Source organism: Lissotriton helveticus, chromosome 1_1, assembly GCF_964261635.1.
Source record: "Lissotriton helveticus chromosome 1_1, aLisHel1.1, whole genome shotgun sequence".
Taxonomy (NCBI): Eukaryota; Metazoa; Chordata; class Amphibia; order Caudata; family Salamandridae; genus Lissotriton; species Lissotriton helveticus.
This window is the reverse complement of record NC_136057.1, coordinates 1,889,784,142-1,889,810,031: the sequence shown is the minus strand read 5'-3', so window position 1 is coordinate 1,889,810,031 and position 25,890 is coordinate 1,889,784,142. Positions and strand designations below refer to the sequence as shown.

At 45.2% G+C, this 25,890-nt stretch overlaps 1 protein-coding gene across 3 annotated transcripts in view; it reads right to left on the bottom strand.

Moving 5' to 3' along the window:
* LOC144775490 (dimethylaniline monooxygenase [N-oxide-forming] 2-like) overlaps window positions 1-25,890 on the bottom strand; it is a 205,981-nt gene that overhangs the window by 82,272 nt on the left and 97,819 nt on the right. For all 3 annotated transcript variants that reach the window (XM_078659232.1, XM_078659233.1, XM_078659231.1), the window contains exons 4-5: window positions 25,171-25,333; window positions 24,386-24,528 (exon numbers count right to left, since the gene is read on the bottom strand). In XM_078659232.1, the coding sequence (XP_078515358.1) occupies window positions 24,386-24,528; window positions 25,171-25,333 (306 nt within the window). The remainder of the gene's footprint in view (window positions 1-24,385; window positions 24,529-25,170; window positions 25,334-25,890) is intronic.

Sequence of the window (25,890 nt, the reverse complement as noted above, 5' to 3'; positions counted from 1 at the left end):
CGGACCCGCCCCACCCCCCGGACCACCACAGAGGCAGCGCAGAGAAAGACAGCGGACCTACCGAAAATGCACCACTCTCACAGACCTAACGCCCAAGGAAGTAATTGCCCAGTACAGGCTCATAAGGACCACCATCATCCGCATCATGACTCACATCGTCCACAGGTTGACGGTGCCAACACAGCGGAGAACCAACATCCCTCCACAGACAAAGCTGCTGGCTGTGCTGCACCTGTTGGGCTCTGGTACCTTCCAACCAACAACTGCCAGAGTCAGAGAGGTCTCACAGCCAGCACTCTCAAAGTTCATCACACCTGTCCTGGATGCCATCCTCAGCTTCATACTCCAGTACCTTCACTTCACCAACACTGCGCAGGAACAGCTGGAGACAAAGCAAGGCTTCTACACCATAACCAGATTCCCGGCACTGTTGGGGGCAATCAACTGCACACAGGTCCCACTTGGGCCCCGTGCGGGTACTTCGCACCACCACCGAAGCAGAAAGCACACGCATTCCATCAATGTGCAGGCAATAGTGGACCACCGGGGATTCTTCACCAATGTTGTCGCCAACTACCCAGGCAGTGTGCATGATTCCTTCATCTTCCGACAGTCCATCAACCAGCGCTTCCACGATGGCACATGTGGAACGGGACTGCTCGTTGGTAAGTACCAAATCAACATCCCAAAGCCTCAAAAGCACAATGCACAACTGTGGGGATGCATACATGACCAAACCACATTCAACATGTCGAACTTCATGACCACCTACCAGACACGACCATACCACTCCATCGTCATCCGGGCCTACCTCTGCACCCAATACAGACATTTCATGGCACCACAGCCACACACCAGTTGGAGATGCGGAATGCAGCCATGACACATTTGAGGCACTGCTGTGCCCACATGACCCTACCCCAGTCTCCCGCAGGTCAGCGTCCCATGGCGGTGGGCCTGTGTCGCCCGCTGTCCATCCGGGGCCACCAGCCCTGTGCGACTCGTGTCATCCCCCTTGTAGTTCTGACATTGCATTCCTGAGTGCCTGATGTCTGTTGGTGTAGTTGTCAGTATCAGCTACTCCCTGCGGGCTGACTTACAATCACCCCACACACAGCCAGCACAGGCTTCACTGGATTGGTGGACCTGCCATCACATCTTGCCGAACCAAGTATTGACTCTTTTCTCCCTGCACTGTCACAGGTTGTCAATGATATGCACTCTGCCCTTGGATGATGACACCCTTCTGAGACCTGGCCACACCCGCCCAGCGGTAGTACAATGAAGCCCACATACGCACCAGGGGAATTGTTAAACGCACATTGGGCGTGTGGAAGTCACGTTTCAGGTGCCTGGACGACACATATGGGAAGCTCCTGTACAGCCCGGACATCATGTGCAAGCTGATCGTTGCATGTTGTGTGTTGCACAGCAACTGTGTTCGCACTAGGGCCCCATGGATCTCAGTTCCAGAGGTACCGGCCGATGGTGGTGGTGGTGGTGGTGGTGGGGCAGATGGCCCACATCCTACTGCAGCAGCGGCAGGAATGGCCCATAGGAATACCATCATTGACACTTACTTCTCATGAGCATGTCACATTGTGACCATCCATGGCAATCATGCGACAGTAAAAGATGTCCAAATGCACTGCATGTGTGAATAAAACATATTTGCAGGTTACAGACTGTACTTGTACATTGTTGTGAGAAAATGGCTCTATATATACTGGACTAGAATGAAATACAGTGTGTATAGAGTCCACCAACCCCAGAGGTATAACAGAGGTAAAAGTCAGAACTGACCTTACTCTCCAAGTGGTAGCTTGGTCGAGCAGTGAGGCAGTACCAGAGGACACTGTAAAGCATGTGTTGTACACACTCAGTCAGCAAAAGGTTTCACACACTCAAGGACTGAACTCCAGGCCAATTGTTTTTATATCCACAGATATAGTTGTTTTATTTTTTGAACCAACAGTTATAAAAAAATAACTTTTCTCGTTATGAGTACTCTCATGTAATTACTTTGCAAAGGAGCAATAAAGTTTGTGCACACAATTAATACAGTATTGACAGTAAGCAGCACAATCCTAAAACACACTATAGCATTGAGCTCAATGAGTTTTCCACATGCAAGTACAGTTGATTACTATACAGATTACTTTAGTAGTCCCAGGACCAGATCCTAGGTTCAGTCCTGGGGTCTAAGATGAAACCAGATTAGCAACAACATTTTAGTTACTGTAGTGAATTTTCCTGAATATAAAGCTGTTTTTCAAGTTCACACTTAGAAACTTTTCAATGTAAATCTGACAATGTTATTCAATGGGAGAAAATTCATGGTTGCAGGTAAAGTACGATCGCGTCACTTTTGTAATCCAGCACTGGCCTCCTGTGGCCAGCACTGGCGTCTTAACTTAAAACAGGTAGGTAATTGTGTTTCAGTATTTAGTACGATTTTTAAAGAATATTTCAAGTTTTCAAAAGTAGACAGAAGAAATTTCATAGAAAAGCAGGCAATGGGTTCCTATGGAGAAAATACAGATTACTAGTAAACCCGGCACAGGTTACTTTTACGGTTCAGTATTGTGCTGAAAGGTACAGTATTGACTTCTCCCCTGATCACAGGTGAGTAGTTCGGAGTTCGGAATTCGGCTGATTTTATATGAATATTTTCAGTTTTCAAAACTTCACACGGAAGAAATTTCACAGAAAGCAGGCAATGGTTTCCTATAGCAGAAATTTAGATTACTAGCAAACACGGTTGTGATTACTTTTGCGGTCCAGTACTGGGCTACAAGGTACAGTACTGGCTTCTCTCCTGATCACAGGTGAGTAATTCAAAATTTGTTATTCGGCTGATTTTAGATGAATATTTCAAAGTTTCAAAACTTCACACTTAGCAGATTTTTCGAGTCAAACCAGTCAATGGTATGCAATGGCAGGAAAGTGAGTCATCGGTTTTCAGGTGAGTACTCGACTGGTGAAGTTAAAGTTCTGGGCTTAGACTCAGGGGTCCCCCAGGGTCAGGTAGATACAGTTAGTACACCCTCATCGGCACAGGGGCGGCCGGGTGCAGAGGTAGTTAGGCCTTCGGTTGGTGGCTGCTGGCTAGCAGGCAACGCGGCTGTGGGAGCTGGGCTCCTGGTCATTTGCTCAGGGCAAATAGGGAAGTAGAATAGGGGACAGGTTGCACTGCCAGGGGCACTCAGGCGGCTGGGTGCAGGGTGCTTTTGAGCCGTCAGACGCTCAATGTTATCCAATGAGGATCTTGAAAAGGGAGCAAAGGCTGCAGGCTCGGGGACGGTGGATCTTCAGGAGTGACCAACACTTTGAGGGGTAAGTTGGGATCTTGGAGGATAGGTAGGCACCCAGGAGTTGGGCACAGGGGGCTGTTGGGCGCCGGGTGCAGGGGTGCCTTTTGAGGTCAGGAAATCTTACCCCCTGCTGGTCGCGGTCGGAGGGGTCCTTTGTCCTGAAGCTGCAGGCGTCGTCGGGGTCGTCGAGGAGGGTCCTTGGGCACTGGATTCAGAGTTAGAATCGCCGGGGGAAGTCCTCAGGGTCTTGGTTCACTCCAGCACAGGCCAGGCTTGGCGGGTGCAGAGTGTGCAGGATTTGCGGTTCCGGGCTGATGCCAGGGCTTGTTACTTGCTTTCCAACCATTAAGAAAATGGGGTAACTCAAAAGTCGTGGACCTGGGTAGATTGAGGTGTCGAAAACAGCGGTCCTTGACCTATTATTCAATCTGACAGAATCAATCAGTATATAGTTAGTTGATCACACACCATTTAGGAGCATATCTCTCAGTAAAGCTCTAGCTGATAAATGCACAGTACAAAGAAAAATAATGCAACAGACCTGATTCAAAATAACTAGAGACAATTTAATTCATTGTATCTAGATTGAATGCAATATATCACAGTTATAAATTCATACAAATGTGAACGTGTAGGCTGTCCCAAGGAGAGAGTGCAAGAAAGGGTAAGTGATTAGGACGAGTCAAGTGAATAGAAAAATAGAGAAAATTCCATATGAATAGTGACATAAAATATTTACAATAATTATATACAAAAGGAACGGTCCACAAAATCACCGCCCTCGTTGACCTGACCACAAGGATTAATTATGCATCCGTTTATACAGAAATTCAACAATATGCACATTTAGTTCACAGAGCTTTGCACAAAAATGTGGCAGGACAGGGTTCAGGTAGAAAAGCAACAAGGGCGCCGACGTTTCGACTTGTCTTAAGGCATGTCGGTTAGTTGAGCCTGAGCCATGTGAGTCTTCATCAGGACTAAATTGAAGGGACAACCAAGGGTAGTGGATGACCCTAAAAGAAGGAAAAGGGAAATAAAGGCTGTTGCAATAGATTTGGGGCTAGAATGAATCACAGTAGGGGGGCGAAAACCGAAGGCTTACCCATATGGAGGGACCGAGAGGTATTCTCTGTGTGCCCAGTTTAGGATATTCACAACTGTAAAATAATTAAGTGTCATCAGTTAACCGATTCTAAAACCGTATGACCCAATCAAAACTAGCATGATTGGATCTAATGGTGAATAGTAGCCCAAAGGAGCGAACCTCAATAAATGTAGTTTCAAATCTGGTTACACGTGGTGTGTGCTGTAATCGTTAATAATTCAAGCCTCTGTCAGAAATACATAGATGTTTTTCTTAAACCCATTGCCATATTGACACCCACATATTTAAGGGACACTATGCATACTATCCAGCTTGTTGATGGACGGCCATATGATTCTAACACATGCCTTTTAGCCACCATGGACATCACTGCCCTTTTATACTAATATCCCCCAGCAAGCAGCCTTAGCATGCATTGAAACTGTTCCTATGGGGTTTATCATCCAACTATTAACTATCGCTATGACACAAAATTTCTTTACCTTTCAAGACAAATATTACATACAAACGAAAGGCGTAGCTATGGGGGCAATATTTGCCCCCAACTTGGCTAATATATATATATATATGAGTGAGTATGAACAAAGTTATGTTCTACATCATCATAACCCCTACCAAAATCACATTTCTCTCTGGACTTATATTGACGATGTCCTGCTGATTTGGCAAGGTGATAAGGAACTCCTTATGAAATTCCTTCAGTGGCTTAATACATGTTCGGAGGACATCAAGTTCACATTGGAATCAGATAATGTTTCAATCAATTTTTTGGACGTACAAATTAAAAACTGAGTCAGGAAGGTTGTATACCAGTCTTTATAGAAAAAGTAGTGAGCGGAACACTCTCCTCAGATACACGAGTCATCATCCCCGTAACCTCAGGGATAACTTGCCATTTGGCCAGTTCCTGAGGGTACGTAGGAATTGTACTAGGAAGGAGGATTATTTCGATGAGTCCTCGCTTTTACTTGCCAGATTGAGTGAACGTGGCTACCCTTTGAGACTTCTTAAAAAGGCACGGAAACGAGCCTGGCACAACCACCGTGAGCACCCACTCACTCCCAAATTGAAAACTACAGGTGAAGACCGGTTGGTATGTGTTACGACATTCAACACAAAGAGTAATGCGATAAAAAAGTCAATTAACAGACATTGGCACTTAGTGAGTGAAGAATTAGGGGGTATACCTCCCCCCCTACATGCATTTCGTAAGGGTAAGAACATCAGGGATCACTTGATCAAATCTCTTCTCCCTACTACCCATACTGTGAGTCAAACCACACTATGGGGTCTTCCGCCATTGATGGGACACACCAAATGTCTGTCTTGTACGGCTTGTACTCTAACTATAGAATGCACCACTTTCACTTGCAACAACCATGTACATTCGTTGAAGCAACATAGCAGTTGCAATACATCGGGGGCAATTTATGCCATAATGTGCCCTTGTGGGTTTATGTGTGTCGGACAGACCATCCAGAGAGTAAAATGCCGCATCCTACAGCATTGCAGTCGGATACGCTGCAAAACACCAGGAGCACCATTAGTGGAACATTTTACCACTTTTGAACATGAACCCAACAGCCTCAGATGGTGGGTTATTGAAAAGGTGACAGCCAACCCACGAGGTGGTGATCTTAGTAGTATCCTGAGTAGGAGAGAATGTAAATGGATACACTCTTTGGATACAGTCAACAAAGAGCTTAATGAGTTGAAGGAGATCAATAGACAAGTGGCACTTTTAGGGATATGAAGGATTCCCCGTGTCATGCCTCTTTCTGTGAAGATATCTACTCATTAGTATTATGTGATATATTGTCCCTTATTGTTGTAATTGTACAATTTGCATTTCCTCATGTATTATAATGTCAAGTACTGTTGTTTTAACTGTGTGTCTAATAATTGTTGGTTTTGTCACATCCAGTTCTGAACTAGACTGTAGAATATTTGGTCTATTTGTGTGTTTGTACACTTTCAATGTAATGTCCATGGCAACTACGTTTAGGCTTATTTATGACATGTAGAATGTTCTTGGTTTGGTAAGAAAGAGGCTCATTAGTGCTACCATCTTCCAACATGGTAGCTGGGTGGAGTCCGTTTTTTATTTTTGTGATTCCATCAAGGTTGTACAATATCTATAATTGACGGTTGTATGTCCATATAATGTCGCCCAATGCAACATCATTATTCTCTGGCTCTCTGCTATATTTATCAATTACAGAGACGTCTACTTGCATCGCCTTGGCAATAGTAGACATATCTACGGCCAAACTTTTTGGCTTTTCGATAGTCCCTGTAGTCTTTTCTCTACTTCCATTTGTCACGGGGTTACGTCTTATACGCCCGCTCCCTCTAGTTCCGGTGTAAGCTGTGTTTGAAGCTACACGCTATTGGGAGATACCAAATAGAGCCAAAACGCTGATTTCGACAGCGGAAGGGTAAGTGCCTTACCCACGGTTATACCTCGCCTTTTGGACTACATATGAACTTGCCGATTTTGCCAATATTAATTTCAAGTTTATTTATTATTCCCACAGCCGCCTGATCTTGTGTGACAGAGGCTTGAATTAATAACGATTACAGCACCAGATTTGAAACTACATTTATTGAGGCTCGCTCCTTTGGGCTACTATTCACCATTTACTCGGACAAGGTAACATGGTATGCCAGATCCAACCATGCTAGTTTTGATTGGGTCATACGGTTTTAGAACCGGTTAACGGATGACACTTAATTATTTTACAGGTGTGAATATCCTAAACTGGGCACACAGAGAATATACTCCTCTCGGTCCCTCCATTAGGGTAAGCCTTTGGTGTTTGCCCGGCACTGTGATTCATTGTAGCCCCGAATCTATTTCAACAGCCTTAATTTCCCTTTTCCTTCTTTTAGGTCATCCACTACCCTTGGTTGTCCCTTCGTTTTAGTCCTGATGAAGACTCGCATGGCTCAGGTTCAACTAACCGACATGCCTTAAGACGAGTCGAAACGTCGACGCCCTTGTTGCTTTTCTACCTGTCCTGCCACATTTTTGTGCAAAACTCTGAACTAAATGTGCATATTGTTGAATTTCTGTATAAATGGATACATAATTAATCCTTGTGGCCAGGTCAACGAGGACGGTGATTTTTTGGACCGTTCCTTTGGTATATAATTATTGTAAATATTTTATGTCACTATTCATATGGAATTTTCTCTATTTTTCTATTCACTTGACTCATCCTAATCACTTACCCTTTCTTGCACTCTCTCCTCGGGACAGCCTACACATTCACATTTGTATGAATTTATAAGTGTGATATATTGCATTCAATCTAGATACAGTGAATTAAATTGTCTCTAGTTATTTTGAATCAGGTCTTTTGCATTATTTTTCTTTGTACTGTGCATTTATTAGCTAGAGCTTTACTGAGAGATATGCTCCTAAATGGTGTATGAACAACTAACTATGTACTGATTGATTCTGTCAGATTGAATAATAGGTCAAGGACCACTGTTTTCGATACCTGTTACTTGCTTTGAGCAGTACCACTGCTCGTGGGAGACCCAGGTAGTCAGAGTCACAAGGCAGTCAAGTACTCCGGGGTTTTTGAGGTTGCTGACCACTGGAGACGCCAGGGTTTAGCAGGAGCAGGTTCGAGGGTTGACAGGCCGGTAGGGCTGGGGCCAAATCAGTTGCTGTCTTCCTCTTCTTAGCAGCTGCACGGCAGGTCTTCTTGTTTCTTGTTCTTTCTTGTTTCGGTATCTGGATCTGAGGAAGGAAGGTTCAGGGAGCCCCTAAATACTAAAGTCAGGGGCGTTACAGATAGGGCAAGGGCAGGGACCAATGGGTCCCTGTCCTGGGGTGAGTACCCCCTAGCCTGCTCCTCTCCTGTGGGAGGGGGGCAGGAGCCTAGCTGGGATTGGGCAGGGCTCCCCATCTACAAGATGGCTGGTGCCCGGGGTAGTGCGTCACCTCGCCTCCCCCACCTGAGGGGTGGAGTTGGCAAAGGTTGGCACACCCCCCTTCCTGACGTAGTTTTTCCCGCTAATCTTCCTGCCAGAGTGGGGGTAGAATGCGTGGGGGCCAGTTGCTGGGTACAGCAAATGGTCTGGAGAAGCTCTCAGAGGCGGCATGCCCTTTGAAGCTTCCCCCTGTCCATCCTGGGGGAGGCGACATAGCACCTCGCCCAGGATGTGCATTGTTGCAGGCCCAGGAGACCGGGGGGGCTCTCCACCGAGGGGTCCAGCAGCATGTCTGCTGTGTGGCAGCCTCTGCAGCCACTCAGCCCAGACGTGGATTGTAGGTTCGGTTTCATGGGGCATCTCTAAGATGCCCTCTGTACTGCATTTTACATTAAATCCCGCACTGGCATCAATGTGGGTTTAATGTGCTGAGAAGTTGGATATCAAACTTGTCAGTGTTCAGTGTAGCCATTATGGTGCTGTGGAGTTCGTAATGACAACCTCCCAGCACCATATATTCTTAATGGCATCACTGTACTTACAATGCCCAGGTATGGCCCTGGGTACTATAGGGGCACAGGGCTCATGCACCCATGCCCACACCACTGGCATAGGGCACCCATCTAGAGGGGTGACTGATGTATGCCAGGGCAGTGGGGTTGTGGGCATGGGTGCATGACACACAGGGATGTGTGCCATGTCGACTCTTTGTTTAGTTCTGCACCTAGACACTCAGCCTGCAAAGGCAGTGTGTGGGTGTCAAGGTGCAGGGCCCCTAAGGGTGGCACAATAAGTGCTGCTGCCCTTAGGGGTCTTCTCTGGTCACAATGCCCTGGGTACCTAGGGTAGCATTTACTAGGGTCTTATATGTGGCCAGAGATGTCAATTGGGTTTAGACTTTAGTATAGTTTTTAGGGAAGAAACAGGCCCGGAGTACCTGATTGGCAGGGACCCAGAGCACACCTAGGAAAAGTGCATCACGTATCAGGCAAAAAGTGGGGGGGGTACTACAACAGGGACTCACTTTCTCATGTTACATTTCCCTGTGATTTCAGATGTGATAGTTATCACACGTAACTGAATATACTCCAGAGTTTTTTACATTTCTAGTGCTATGTGTACCTTTAACACCAACCCAGTTTCCTTGCATGGAACCCAAGCTATACAAACACAACACGGGCACTTCATCTCGGATAACTTACAAATCCATTTGAAGCCAGTTTGAGCTGGTATCTGGCCTAGTTCCAGGAACTGGCGTGCTGTAAAGGCGAGGAGGACTGGGAGGGAGGGTTGCGCTCAGTCCGTGGCTGCCCGGCACAAAAGGGGACACGCATACCTGCCCTTGCTCCTGCTGTCCCACAGACAGGGTTGGTGTATACTCGAAGGTTGTGTAGTTTATTGGCCAACCAGCGGTGTCTAAATCGAGGGGCCTCTGTTTTCATAATCCCGGCTTTCCTACTCAGCAGTGTGATCTTGCGAGGATAGTTCTATCTACTGCTGAATTTGTTTCCTTGTTGCAGACAATGGGGAACACTTGCAAATTGGTGTTCTATGCGGTCCCTGGACGTTCGCTTTGTCCTTCTTTCAAAAAGCGACCCTCCCGCATGTAAAATAAGCTATGAGCGCCTCTCCCAGATCCTACAGTATTGGAGTTCTCTGAAGTGGCAGGACTGTGCGTTTACTTTTAAGTTGATACATGGCCTGTCTGTGTTTGTAAATAAACTGCCGGACTTTAAGTGGGATGAAAAAACTGGGGCATCTAGAGTCAGAGAGCATGTGCTTCTCTACGAGGCATGCTATAAGCTGTGACGTTTGAACATGCCAACTTAGCTAACAAACGTTGGCAAAACCAATAGCTCAAGCTAAACACTTATAAAGCTCCAAAGGCGTGACCTATTGGCTATGCCAAAGCTTTTTTGGGATTGCAAGGATTTCAAGTTGTGTGCTAAACAGTTTTTAAATTTTGAAAATTTCAGTTAAGTTACCCAACAATTTAGCACCACTCAGGCATAAATGCTTCTTTATTTCTTATGAATGTTATTCAAGAAATGTGGAATGGATAATCTGGCAAATAATCACATGTAAAATAATGCAGGCTAGTTTACGCAAAGGCACAGCAATGGAGATCAAAATGTCAACGTCGTCAAAATAAATGTTCAGATCTTTAAAAAGCTCACAAAAAAGGGTGAACTTGTTCTATCTATTTGCATTGCCAAAAAATTGTGATGGTGGCGAAAACCAGAAATGGCAATGGAATCAGCTCTTCTGAGGTCACTTTTAATTCTGACTTGGACCCTGACTGCTTAAATCAGCCACAATCTCTGGATGAATATCCATGAGGGAATTAGAAATTACAGGTGGAATCTGATGTAGAATTATTGGAAATATTGATTGTAAAGCCTCATTTATTTGTGGTTGTACATAGTACAAACTACCAAAGAATATTAGAGAGGGGTCCAAGTAGACCAAAGGGACAGGACGCCAAGTTCAAAGACTTAAAACAAAATATCCCTTTGGGTTCTCTTTAGTATGCACACTGCACACAAATCACAATAACAATCACTCCACACTCAAATAGCACCAATAGGAACTCAAGAATACAATGTCAAAAAAGTCAATCTTTTTACTGTTGTATTTTAAAAAATATATGTAAAAACGTCTTCAGAAGTCTCGTACCATGAATAAAAATTGTTTAAATATACAAACCCACATTTATTTGTCAGGGGACACCGAATAATATATATAAAGGGAGAAACGCATACAATATAAATAAACACAAAAATTATACAACTCAAACAAATGTTTAAAAGAGAATAATTTAATTAGAAAAAATCCACACTTTGGAAACCAATCTCGTATATAGACTTTACAAAGTATATATTGCACAGGTTAGTACTTATACTCAGCATCAGATGTACTGACAAGTTTTCCCTTGAATCTTCTTTAAAACCAATATATACTTTGTAAAGTCTATATACGAGATTGGTTTCCAAAGTGTGGATTTTTTTTCTAATCAAATTATTCTCTTTTAAACATTTGTTTGAGTTGTATAATTTTTGTGTTCATTAATATTGTATGTGTGTCTCCCTTTATATATATTATTCGGTGTCCCCTGACAAATAAATGTGTTTGTATATGTAAACAATTTTTATTCATGGTACGAGACTTCTGAAGAATTTTTACATATATTTTTTAACATACAACAATAAAAAGATTGACTTTTTTGACATTGTATTCTTGAGTTCCCATTGGTGCTATTTGAGTGTGGAGTGATTGTTATAGTGATTTGTGTGCAGTGTGCATACTAAAGAGAACCAAAAGGGATCTTTTGTTTTAAGTCTATAGTACAAGCTTGACATTTTAGGAAGGTTGAACATTTTACACATGAAAACAGCTACAAGTGAAACAAGAGGCAAACATTTCTCAGCAGACTCTCAGGGTTCAACTTCTAACTCCATTACAATTCAGCCCCTCATGCTCAGAGTTGCATCTCAGTATTGGTACGCTTGCAGGGGTGGATTAAAAAAATCTTATTCAGGGATGCATATAACAAACGTCCTAGTGTACTATGTAACAATTCATATATCAGTGTTGTCCATTGTGATCTTTAAGTGCTACATTCTTGTTTTGCTGCTGGGCAAAGTACAGAAATGTCGGTCAATATCCACTAACCGAATGAACCCTCTCCTTGTTATGAAAATAGTTTTGTTTCTTTCATCCTCTTTTTTTAAGATTCGAGATCTAATCTTGGAAAACAAAGCCAAATCCAATGTGATTTTCTGGTCCAACGACATTTCAAAGAATTTCAAAGAAATTCTTTACAAGCATGCTTTGAGAAAACTAGCCTGATAGAATGTGTGTTTAGGACTGTTTTATACCCATCTTTAGACTCAGACTTGTGATATTGTTTATGTGTGGTAGGGGCATACATATATTACTCAGTGGTGGTCGCCACTGGGTAGTTATAGTTAGATCAGCAATTCCATAGGGAAAGTGTTTTTTGTGTTGCTAATAACTTTGGCCCTGATTGACAAACTACCACAAAAGTGCTACTTATTAACTAGCATGTGCTTGGAAAGTTGTGGGGTGATCCATCAAGCGCGGAGCGTGAAAAAAGGGGGGTGTCCAAATGTAAAATCTCTATGCATTTTCCATAGACCATTTCAAGGAAGGGCTACAGCAAAACTGCTTAACGAAATTGCACCAAATTTGGCAGGAAGCTAGATCTTGGTCCGTAGATTGTGCTTTTTGTAGTTTGGAGTAAATCCACTCAGTAGCTTTGAGAAATTAAGGTTAAAAACAAATTGTATATCTGGATGGTTGGGTCTGCGAGATACTCAAAAGACTCTTGCTGGAGTGGCAATTAAAAACTGGAGTATTCTCGTTAGCCCAGAGGGCTTTATTATCCTTGGGCAATCTCGCTCCCATGAGAGTCAGACTTCTGTGGGAGTGATTTGCCCGATTATCTGCCAGCAAAATTAGAAAACTTTTGCTGCCAGCCATTACAGGACCCAAGGACTTGGTACCCTGTCCTGAAGTAAACAAAAAATAATAATAATATAAGGGGTAGTGTAGGGATAAAATGACTCCCTAGGCCCTATTGGAGGGGGTCCAGAGGGACCCCAACTTGGGCCAAAAACAAACCCCCAAAAAATAGTTTAAAATTGCTGTGATCCACGGGATCGGAAAAGAAATCCGCCCAGGCCACATTGTTCAATTATAGTCCCTGGGGAGCCCACCTCTGGGGCCATATTCAATAAGGTGAGGGGGGGCTTGCCCTCCCCCCTGACAATTAAAGACCCCAGGGGGCCCACCCTGTCGGAAGCTGGCTATGTATATACTATTCAAAGTAAGGTATAATGTGTACAGTGTCCAGTGGATCCCTAAAGGCTTACAGAGGTAAAAGTAGATAATACTGTAGTGGTAGTGTGGACTTTATCAGAGGGAAGTGTTAAGCATTTATTGTACACACTCAAGCAAGAAATGATGTCACACACTCAAAGACAAAAAACTAAGACCAATTGTTTGTATCAAAAGTATTTGCTTTGTTGTATAGTATTTTTAGAATTAAGCAGGGCTTGGTACAGGTAAATTGAATTAAACTTTTTAAGACAGATTGATCCACAAGCAAGCTTGCTGAGAATAATTTTGGTTACAGGTTTTTAATAATCATTGTGCACTCCTACACATCCTTTTTGCCTAGTGTGCACTCCAGGCAGGTATCAGTCATAGGAAAATCAGACTTGATTCTGCTCCAATGGAACACTCCAACCCAAACTGATAGATGATGTCTCCAATAGGAGGTAACACAAGAATCCCCAGACTAATTAGAGCCCCCAATAAGGTACAGATAGTCCTATTACAGCAGGACAAAGTCCAAGTTGCATATTTATGAAGTGGCACAGTGGGTGAAAATGATGGACTGAATGCATACCAACTAATTAATAGTGGATGAGATCAATTAAAGCAATCTACCAATCTCTTTTTTATACTTTTACATATACTTATAGTGGGGTTTAGGTCTTCCCAATGTTCACAAGTTAATAGTTTCTCCTCTATTTCAATTCTATGATCAATAACTTCCCTCCATATTCCTGTACTTGCCTACTCTTGGAATATTTAGGTTTCATGTCTATTTTTGAATGGTACAAAAAACTTCAAACATAAAGGAATTATTTTTGTGTGTGATTTTTGTAAGGTATTGGTGATTTAGCACTTTCCCTCTCCAGGCTCCCTCTTTTGCGCTCCACCCAACTCTCTCTACATCCCCTCTCACCTCGTCCCCCCCCCACCCGGCTCCGTATGCTTCTCTTCTGCTCCAATGACTGCGGCTGTGGACCAGTGCCTTTCTCTCTCCATCAGCCATTCTGCTTCCTAAGTTGTGCTATTGGCTTTATGTACGATTGTAATAGTCAAGTCAAAAGTAGAGGCTAGCCTCCTTGGAATGGTATTTTCTATACTTCCAAGATGGCTTTCCTGTTGCGTGTTAACACAATGTGGTGGCGATTTTGGAATACTGGATATAAGGATGAAAGATGGCCAGCAAGAGCAATTGGCTTTGCCAGTGCTTGCAATGCAAGTTTACAGTGAATAGCAGCAGCTGAACATATTGGATGGTTACTTTCTAGTTGGCCACACATTGTGGGATGCAATGTGGCAGCCATCTTTTGAGTTCTGAAAATAGATTAGAAAATATGGTTTAGCAATGTTGAAATTTAAATTTGTATACTTTAATGGTGACCACCATGTAGTATCTTTTCACAACATGGGAACCATCTTTTCAAGTATAAACAATAATAATCCAAGATGGTGGTTCACAGGTATTGGCTTTGCTAATGCATGTACTGCATTGGTAAAACCAATAACTGCAAATTACAAGCATTGGCAAAGAGAATCTAATTTATTTTTCCAATGGTTTTAAGTTTGTTCAACATTATTAATCATCATAAATGTCTGAAATGTTATTTAAGGTAATTTGCCATGTCACGAAGTAAGAATGCAGGTAATGTTTTCAGCCCTTTTGCATGCATTATGTCTGCGCTTTATGGAATGTTAGAAATTCTTGAAAGGAGTACTCAATCTTGGTGTGCCAATTGCAAACCTGAGGGCAATTTGCTTTTAAGTTAGGTAGGTTTTGTTTTTTTTATCAAGGAAGTATAATCAATCTTTCTTTTCAGTGATAAAAGTAGGGTATACTAGAAATTCAAAAATCAGCCACATTACTCGTAAGAGACGACGTCTAAGAATTTATGTTGAATTAGAATCTTCATGCAATTTGAGTCACACTTATTATGCTGCACTAGACTGTTCATCATACAAATTTCTTGGACTGATTTGCATTGAATTAAAAAACCAATGGTCATATTTAATATACATTTTTCATTTATGTTGTATTCTAATAAGTGACAATGAAAATTTACCAGGTGTGAGATGGCGAATGAAGGCCCAATGTGGCCTGACAATGGTGTGAAAGTGAGGACACCCTTCCTTCCAGTCTTTGTGCCCCCTTTTACTGCCCTCACATGTACTCACATGCCACTGGAATAACTAAATTTAGATTAAAACTATAATAATTAGATTTCTAAAAAGGTAATACAGGGTTAGGAGGCAGGAGAGGAAAATGATTATATGTCCTGACCCACCATGCTCGCTTCTGGCTGTCAAAACTCAGGGAACAAACTTTGCATAACAGAAAAGGAAGCAGAGTATATTGTGCTCACCATACCTACTCAAATACACAAGCAGTTTCAACAAAGAAAAGCATTGGAAACTCTGGAAGACTGGGCCATGGTGGTCATGAAGATGGTCTAGGCTGCCAACAAGATTAGAAGCACTCACCTTTAGGGTTAGGGGTTCACTTCCAGGTTGTTATAGGCAGCACAAGTACTTAAACCCCTTAGCTTAGTAATTGAGCGTAATTGAGCTGCATTACAGCAATATTTGTACTTGTAGAATTGCTTTGCTTGCCATCTAGTACATCAGCAAGCTATCCTTTCCTCCACTGTGATATTTTCTTTCCACTTCTGTTCCCTCAGGTTCTTAGGTAGTGTCTAGCAGGGCTGTCTCTAAGTCTGTGTGTTTGTTTGCGGTGTCTGTTGAATTGCTTCTGCGGCTACATTTTCTATTTCTAAGGTCCAGAGGTTTGCTATCCATTCCCTGATGGAGCAAGAGCTCATCACTGCCTTGGGCCCACATCCCTCCTCTCAATCCGCTCAAAGAACCTTAGAATAGTATTTGACAACTAACTCACTATGATATGCCAATTTAATGCAGTCTCTGTGTATTGCTTCCACACTCTCAAGATGTTCAATAAGATATTCAAATGGCTCTTCACCAGTCTTCATAGTACAGTCTCCTAGGCCCTCACCACCAGCAAGCAAGACTATGGCAACACACTCTATAATGGAATCAAGGCTCAACTAACCACAAGATTCCAATTGCAAAAGAGAACGGGGAATGGGGTCAAGCACAATTGCACCTATCCTGAGTACTGCTTAGTATTTTTTTTTAGGTGCCGCGGACCGGAGATTCACAAGCCCCTAAATCGCCTAAGACAAAAAGTATTTCTCACAACTTCATAGCACACAATGGTCCACCACACTAATTATGAATACATTCCAATATTTCAACAATAATAACAATTTTTTTGAGTCGATGAAGAGTGGAGTTATTTGCAGTTCATTCTTTATTTCTTTATTTTTCTTCAAATAAAAGACTGTAGCCGTAGCCAACGCATTTCGTCCTTCACGGACTTCTTCAGGGCAGAAAAGATAATGATTTTTTGTCTTTAACAAGGGTTTTAAATCTCTCCCCAATGGCATCCAGCTTGGTTTCAGATTGCCTTACAAATTCTCTGTCTTTTGTATATATTCAGGGAAGCTGTAGCAAGGGTGCTCCTGTGTCCAATATCCAGTCCTATATTGAAATTCCTGACATTTAAAAATGAATTTGTCAGGTTCGGTCTTAGCCGCGCCTACCTTACTTGTTTTGGACTTCACCTCCCATGATGCAATAGGAGGAGGAGGTACTTAAGGCGGAGTCACGCTGGGACCTGTGCGCGTAATTCTGAATCTATTTCCTGTTTACTTCCTGGTTGGGCTCGGCGGTGCTGCGGAGTCAGCCCCTACTGGATTGTGTGTGACGTGCAGGGGGAGGCTTCTTCCTGCTCGCATGGATTCTTCGTTGACTGCAGACGTAAGGTCAGTGATACGGAGCGCAGGGGTATTGTTACTGCCCGTTACCGTTTAACTCGGCTATTGGATTAGGGATTCAGGAAGCGGAGCGCGGTGGTAATTCCTATCACGCGTTGCCGTGTTCTCACTATTCCAGATTGATCTTAAAACCTTGCAGAGCATAGCGGTTTGTCGCTACGTGCTGCCGTAATATTTATGGTAATATTGGACTGTAGAAGCGGAGCGTAGTGGGAGTTCTACACACTACCGTATTCTCTCTCCTTTTGGAGTATCGGAGTACTAGCGTTATCCCTATCGTATCTACGTGAAACGGAGCGTGGTTGTGTCCTGCCACACGTTACCGTGCTCTTGGATCGAGTGCCTTCGTTTGACTATTGGGTGTTGCTTCGTAGTGAAGCGAACTACAAGCTGCCGCCTTTGAGATATTTAATTTAGTACTTTTCAGAACTTCTAATCCACTGGATTGTTATGTTACTTCCATATAGGAATGAAGGGGTTCTTATTTCTCCCTAAACCGATTACTAGATTTGGGAGGCTTCCCTCATTTGGAATCAGAAGGAACACTTGCTTTTAGCCTACAGGCTTACTATGGTATGAATGTAAAAGTGACTAAATGTGGAAATAAGAGCGCTGATGTGATATTCCACTAATTATGAATGTTCCGGTCTTTACAGATTTTACAAGGGAAGAGAGCGGTGTTGGAGGAGCTATAGCATTAAGAGTGTGTTCTATCCTCCACCAGGTATTGAGAGAGTTAGTGAGATCAAATGAGAGTAGACTTGTAGGTTATGCTGTGTTTATATCATTGTGTTCTCTCATTTCAGGTCCTTTCTCCCTGCTGTCCCCTTCGCCTTCCTTTCCCTCGCTTGATGGTTCAAACACCCTGTGTTCATGCTTCAGGGTGTTAGTAACGTCAAGAGGTGGACCCCATATAGCAACAAATGGATCCTGTGGAGCATACCTGACAGAATTAGAGCCGGCTCCATAGCGTGGCGTCCTCCATGGTAACCACAAGATTCCAGACCATACAAACCAAGCAGCCAGGCTCACCCACAACCTTTCATCCTGCCCTCACATAACCCTGCACCTCAAAGATCTCCATTGGCTCCAAATCCACAAACAAGCGTTCTTAGAATTCCTCACGCATACATACAAAGCCCTGTACAACATTGGCTCCATATACCTCAACAACCGTATAAAATTCAAAAACCAACCAGGCTCACCTAGAATCCTAATAGCACACACACCTTGCATACACAGAACTATATCCGACAGTTGTGACTACTGATACCTCGCTTCCAAAGCCTTGACATGCCCCTGCAAATCAGACCCTCTTCCTCATTTCCGCAAGAAACTGAAGACCTGGCTCTTCACCTAGCCCTGACCCTTGCTTTGCCCATACTACTGCTGCTTTAGTGTCAAAATACCCTACCGGATGTGTTGTGCATGAAACAAATATTCATAACATCTACCCTAGAGCTTGTTAGGTCCTGAAATTGGTATTCCCTATAATGTATAGCTGATTATGCTTGCCCTTTCTTACACGTGTGCTATTTTTCTCTTACTAACGAGAGCCCTGTATATGTAGACCCCACAACTGAACATGCCTACACTGATGGCTGGCTCTTGTTTCTCTTTCACTTTCCCCATTCATCTCCTCACATCTCTGGTAAATATTTTTCCTAGTATAACATCTTTTTAGAGAGCGGCCTGCAAGAACTGGAACTCTCAATGGATCCCTAGCCTTCAGCCAATCTTCACACAGACCCACTCACAGCCTGCCTCGTCCCTCCAGTCCCAGTGGTTTATAAATTAGCTGAAAGGAGCGGATAGGCCTGTACTATCATTCAGCTGGATGGAGGATCTCAGCTGTTCCGTATCGTCCCCTTCTTCCTGGCCAATATGCAGCCTAAACCAGCTCTTCCCCATTCAGTGGCACTGAAGTGCAAGCATAAATTCACTCCACAGTTTAATGATTTGTGGACCTACATTACTAAAGTGTTCTATAATTTATTGTGGGTATTTTAAGCATTTACTGATCCAGGGATGTCAAGTCAAGTCAAGTTAGAAATTTGTATAGCGCGCTACTCACCCAGAGCGTCTCAAGGCGCTTAAGGGAGAGGGGTTCGCTACTGATCGAACAGCCAGGTTTTGAGTTGCTTTCTGAAGGAGAGGTGGTTCTGTGTAAGGCGAAGGTGGGTGGGCAGGGAGTTCCAGGTCTTGGCCGCTAAGTAGGAGAAGGATCTTCCTCCCATAGTGGCTCTTCGGATGCGTGGAATCGCGGCGAGGGATTGGTTGGACGATCGTAGTTGGCGGGTGGGGGTGTAGAAAGTCAGGCGAGTGTTGAGGTATTTGGGTCCTAGGTCGTGGAGGGCTTTGTGTGCGTGGGTGAGGAGACGGAACGTAATTCTTTTGTTGACGGGGAGCCACTGCAGGTCTCTTAGGTGACCGGATATGTGGTTGTGGCGAGGTATATCTAGGATGAGCCGAGCGGAGGCGTTCTGAATGCCTTGAAGTCTTTTCTGCCGTTTGGCTGTGATTCTGGCATAGAGGGTGTTTCCGTAGTCTAGTCGGCTGGTGACGAGTGCTTGGGTGACCGGCTTCCTTGTTTCGGTGGGGATCCATCGGAAGATCTTACGGAGCATACGCAGGATGTTGAAACATGATGAAGAGACGGCGTTGACCTGTCTGGTCATTGAGAGGGAGGAGTCTAGGATGAAACCCAGGTTGCGAGCATGGTCCGTTGGTTTGGGTGCGTTGCCTAGGGCCAGGGGCCACCAGGAGTCGTCCCAGGCAGAGGGGGATGATCCTAGGATGAGGACTTCCGTCTTGTCAGAGTTCAGTTTTAGGCGACTGTTCTTCATCCACTCGGCTACGTCTTTCATCCCTTCGTGTAGGTTGGATTTGGCGGTGGTTGTGTCTTTGGTGAGGGAGAGGATCAGCTGGGTGTCGTCTGCGTAGGAGATGATGTTGAGGTTGTGTTGGCGTGTGATGGATGCGAGGGGACTGAGCGATGATCCTTGTGGCACGCCGCATATGACTTCGGTGGCCGCTGAACTGAAAGGGGGGAGGCGGACTCTGTGTACTTCCGGCGAGGAACGAGATGATCCAATCCAATGCTTTGTCTTGTATCCCGACGTCCCGGAGGCGTTGTATAAGTGTGCGGTGGCAGACCATGTCGAACGCTGCGGAGAGGTCCAGGAGGATGAGGGCCGCTGTTTCCCCGTTGTCGAGCAGTGTTCGGATGTCGTCTGTGGCTGCGATGAGGGCGGTCTCGGTGCTGTGGTTGGCTCGGAAGCCGGACTGTGAGGGGTCAAGGGAACTGTTAGACTCAAGGAAGGCGGCGAGTTGGCTGTTGACGGTCCTCGATGACTTTGGCGGGGAACAGGAGGAGCGAGATGGGGCGGTAGTTCTTAAGTTCGGTGGGGTCAGCTGTAGGTTTTTTCAGGAGGGTGCTGAGCTCGCCATATTTCCAGCTTTCTGGGAAGGCAGCGGTGTTGAATTTGAATTTGAATTTTTAAAATATTTGTAGAGCGCTCTTATACCGGAACGGTTTCATGGCGCTAGATAGCTATGGATCAGTGGAGGCGGAGAGGAGGACTAGGCTGCTACAGATCTGGAGAACAGGAAGGTCTTAAGTTGCTTGCGGAATTCCAGATAGGAAGATGACGTCCTAAGAGCAAATGGGAGTGAGTTCCAGAAGGATGGAGCCAGCACTGCAAATCTGGCCCCCCCGGACTTCTGTTTCCTGAAGCGTGGAACAGACAAGAGTGCCAAATGAGTGGAAAGAAGTTCTCTGGAAGGGAGATAGGGGAAGATGGCTTCGCACAGGAAGACGGGGGCGGTCCCTGATCTAGCCTGATAGGTGATGCAGCCCAGCTTGAAAAGGGCCCTCTCCCTCACTGGAAGCCAGTGGAGGGACTGCAGCAAGGGGGTCGTGTGGTTGAACCTGGGGAGGCCAAAAATCAGGCGAGTCGCCTGATTTTGATTCAGTTGGAGTCGGCGGATCAGGTAAGCCGGCGCACCGTTGTAGATAACATTCCCATAGTCGAGGCGCGAAAGCACCATGGCCATGAGAATGAGTTTGAGTGCAGCGGCAGAAAAGAAACGGGAAACCCTCCGGATGATCCGGAGGGAAAAAAAGCAGGCAGACACAACTGAACTGGTCTGCGTATGGAGGGTGAGGAGGGGGTTGATGAATATGCCCAAAGTTTTGACTTTGGGAACTGGAAGGGGGGGAGGGCCAAGTGAAGGAGGCCAGAAGGAAGGGGACCAGGGACTGCAACCACCCCCCGTCAGGACCAATTCGGTCTTGTCCGGGTGTTGAAGGAGCAATTGATGATGTCCCGGAGTTGGGGTGCTATGACCGAGTCAGCCTTGTTGAAGATGTGATGGGGGCATGGGTCGGTTGCCGATCCGGAGTGGATGGAGTTCATCAAGCGGATGGTGTCTTCGGTGCTGATCGGGGTCCAGGCGCGGAGGGTGGTGGTGGGGGGCTTCGGTTCAGTGGTGAGGGGAGTGGGCTGGTCACCGAAGCTGTTGTGTATGTCTGCGATCTTGCTGTGGAAGAACGAGGCTAGAGAGTCGCAGAGGTCTTGAGAGGGAGTGATGTCGTTGTTGCCAGCGTTGGGATTGGTGAGTTCTTTGACGATGTTGAAGAGTTCCTTGCTGTTGTGTGCGTTGTCGTCAAGTCGATCCTTGAATGCTGATTTCTTGGTGGTGCGGATTAGCTGGTGGTGTTTGCGGGTGGCGTTCTTGAGGGCGGTCATGTTATCTGTGGTTGGGTTTCTTCGCCAGGCTTTCTCGAGGGTGCGGCAGTTCTTTTTGGAGTTTGAGGTCGTCGTTGAACCAGGAGGCTTTTTTGCTTCCAGTCTTGTTGGAATGGTTTTTCAAGGGTGCTAGTTCGTTAGCGCAGTGGGTGATCCACTGTGTGAGATTGATGGCTGCTTGATTTGGGTCTTTTGATGTGGCGGGAGGGTTTTGGTTCAGAGATGTGGTGAGCTGGTCGGTGGTAATTTTGTTCCAGCTTCTGCGGGGAACTTGTTGTGGGTGGTGGTGGGTCGTGGTCTTTCTGAAGCTACAGTGGACGCAGCTGTGGTCTGTCCAGTGGAGTCTCGTGACGTGATTGAAGGAGATTTGCTTGCTGGAGGAGAAGATTGGGTCGAGCGTGTGTCCGGCGTAGTGGGTGGGGGTGTTCACCAGTTGTTTGAGTACGAGATTGGCGAGCTTATCCAGCAGGGTGGTGGTGTTGTTGTCGTTGTTATTTTCCAGGTGGAAGTTGAGGTACCCTAGGAGAATGTAGTTATCGGAAGGGAGGGCTTGTGGGCTGACAAAGTCAGCAATGTCTTCGCTGAATTGTGTGCGGGGTCCCGGGGATCTGTAAATGAGGGTGCCTCCGAGTGTGGTCTTGGGGTCGGTGTGTATCTGGAAGTGAAGGTTTTCGGTGGCAGCGAGGGTGTCGTCGGAGCTGGTCGTGATGCGGATGGTGTTCTTGTGGACGATGGCGATGCCCCCTCCTGTTTGGTTGATACGGTCCCTTCGGATGATTTTGTAACCGTCCGGGATGGCTATGGCGATGTCGGGCGCTGATGAGGTGTTCATCCAGGTTTCCGTGAGAAAGGCGATGTCCGGCGAAGTGGTGTCGAGTAGGTTCCATAGTTCAATGGCGTATCTGTGGACCGAGCGGGTGTTGAGCAGGATGCACTGCAGGTGGTTGATGTTGGAGCTCAGTTTGGCGTTTGTGGTTGTGGAGTGAGATTTGATGCTGCAGAACTTGCAAGATTGACAGGTGAAGGGTCCATGGGTACGTCCTGGGGCGGCTCGGTGGCAGTTGTGGAGGCGGCCGGTGTGGAGTGCAGTGAGGGTTGCGGCGTCGTAGGTTCGGCGGGGGGAAGGCCTCTGCGGGAGCCAGGGGGTCTGGCGCTGGGCGCGGACCAGGCGCGGATGGGCGTAGACGGGCTTACCTTTGGCGCGCCTTCGGCGCGCATTGGGCGCTTCCGCTAAGGCGTATGCGTCTTTGCCTTAAGTGGAGAGCGGAGGGGGGACGGAGCGAGGGAGGAGCAGCTGGGAGGCGGGAGCGGGGTGGTGAGTGGATCGGTCGGCGATGCTGCAGGGAGCGGGGGTGGGGCCGCGGGGGAGCAGCGGCAGGGAGCGGGGAGCGGGGTGGAGAGACGGGCTGGGACAACAAAATGGCACCAAACGACAACAAAAATAATGCAGGGCGAGATCGGGGGCACAGTCTGGCACAGATACTTAATTAAAGCAGGGTAAATACGATAAAATGCACAATCTGGCACAAATACGATGCAGGCGAGATCGGGGGCACAGATACAATACCACAGGAAGCGGGCAGAGTCAATACGATATCAGCACAGGATGCAGGCAGTGTCAATGCGATATCAGAACGGCCGTGAGCGGGCGGAGCGACTGGTTCTGACCAGGTCAGGACGGTCACAGCTCTTCACCTCCTCGGGTCTTTCCTTATGTTCCAGTGGGAGGGCGGAGCAGCTGGGAGGCGGGAGCGGGGTGGCGAGTGGGGAGGGGATCGGTCAGCGATGCTGTAGGGAGCGGGAGTGGGGCCGCGGGGAGCAGCGGCAGGGAGCGGGGTGGAGAGACGGGCTGGGACAACGAAATGGCACCAAACAACAACAAAAACAATGCAGGGCGAGATCGGGGGCACAGTCTAGCACAGATACTTAATTAAACTAGGGTCAATACGATAAAATGCACAATCTGCCACAAATACGATGCAGGCGAGATCGGGGGCACAGATACGATACCACAGGAAGCGGGCAGAGTCAATACGATATCAGCACAGGATGCAGGGAGTGTCAATGCGATATCAGGATGGTCTGGAGCGGGTGGAGCGACCGGTTCTGACCAGGTCAGGACGGTCACTTCTAATGACGTATCTTCATGCGAATGCAGACGTCAAGACACGTGATGGATGTTCCTGTCATGTCATTTCATCAGTGGTTGAAATTAACTTATTGTAGTGTATGTGCTCGTTGCTCCAAAGCACCTGTGCACTACTAAGATGTGTCCTACTCCTTAGTCTCCGAATAAAAGATGTGAATGCCCATTTAGAAATTCAGGTACTATCTCTTTAAAATTAAAGAAATGCAGTTACTCATTACAGTTCCTGCCTATTTAAAACACTGGATGCCACTGAAATTGCTAGGGTATTTACACCTGATAAGATCGAAAACATGACTCGGAACATGTTTGGTTAAATGAGACCACATCCAGTGCAAACAATTATTCATTAGGAAATGCTGCTAAGGCAGTGATCATGTTACACAAGATATAAAAGTACACAGTCTTACCGTGTCCGCTGTGTGACTTATCTCCACAGCCAGGTCAGCTCCTGAATTTCCCATTCCAACGATTATCACACGTTTCCCCTTGAATCCGTCGGGGAACTTGCTCTCTCTGCTGTGAAAATACTGACCTTTGAACTTTTCAATACCTGTCGGTTAAATGTGTAGAAAATGAAAGGTAGAAGTGAAAAAGTTTCATAGGCAATGATACATTTTAGATGGCATATGAAGTTTGTGTGTAATTAACGTCATATAATATTCCTCTAGAGTGTACGTGTCTTGGATAAAACAATGAGATATAAAGGTTGTTTAATTAGTAGGCAATGCAGTGTGTTCTAATTGAAAACATTTTATCAATAACATTACAAAAAGAAAATAAAGAATGTACACTGTTAGAAGTTTAAGCCAATATTTTCAAACTCAGTTGCCTTGGCCTGGTTAATTTGCATGTAGCCCCTCTCTTAATTTGAAGATCCTTCAGATCGCATTGTAAAACAGTCATTACACTATTTTGTCCCACATTCAATTGAGCTATGATAGTTAAACTCTACTGAAATAAAACTAAGCGCTCCCAGCTCTTCTCCTTCTGAACTAATTCCAATACTAGACTTGACATTGATCTTTTACTAGCCTTAATGTTCAGCTGTACCTTTGCCAAGATTCAGCCTGATTAGACATGATATTCATAATAGACACATCAAGCTGTAAAATAATAGCAGATATCTGTCTACCGAGAAAAGAATCCTTCATAATAGACAAATCAAACCATATAATAGCAGATATCAGCCTACCTGGTAAGGAATCCAAAGGCAAGTTGGGCTCAACATGATGCCCAATGCAAAGAAGGACAGCATCAAAGATGTGTGACTCTTGTTTTCCATCCTTCTCTGTGACAATGTCCCACTGGCCTGTGGTGACGAAATCTGGACGTTTTCTCACACTGCGAACTATGGTCTTTTTTAGGAAACAAACCAAATACTAGTCATTAGGTATGAACATATGTATCAGAATTCTACAACAGCATTATAATTTCCTATACATGACATTTAACAATCGGTAAGGATCATAATGCTGATCCCTTATCTTTCTTTCCAGTCTTCCACTCCCATCTTGAAATAACTCATATACAATACATTTCCCTTTTCGTCTATTATGTATTCTTAACCTTGACATAGCAATGGTTATATAAATTCAGCAGCGTTTTCAGTAAAACTATTTTCTAATATTGCACCTGAGATACCTGCCATACCCTCCAGTTCCTTCACCAAGCCCAGTCTCAGACTGGATCCTCTTCTGTATTTTAATCTTTTACTAAATTGTAGTGTCTCTCCGTTTCTCCATGAGGATCTTCTTTCATTGACATTTGCAGAACACTCATAAAGAGGGCTAATCTAGTTTATAGATGAGTAATCTCGCTTATCATTAGGCTTATGTTTTAAACCACAGGTGTCCGATAGTGATCCGCTTGGATTGAACTACAAAATATCAAGCATAGGAATACGGTAGTCTCA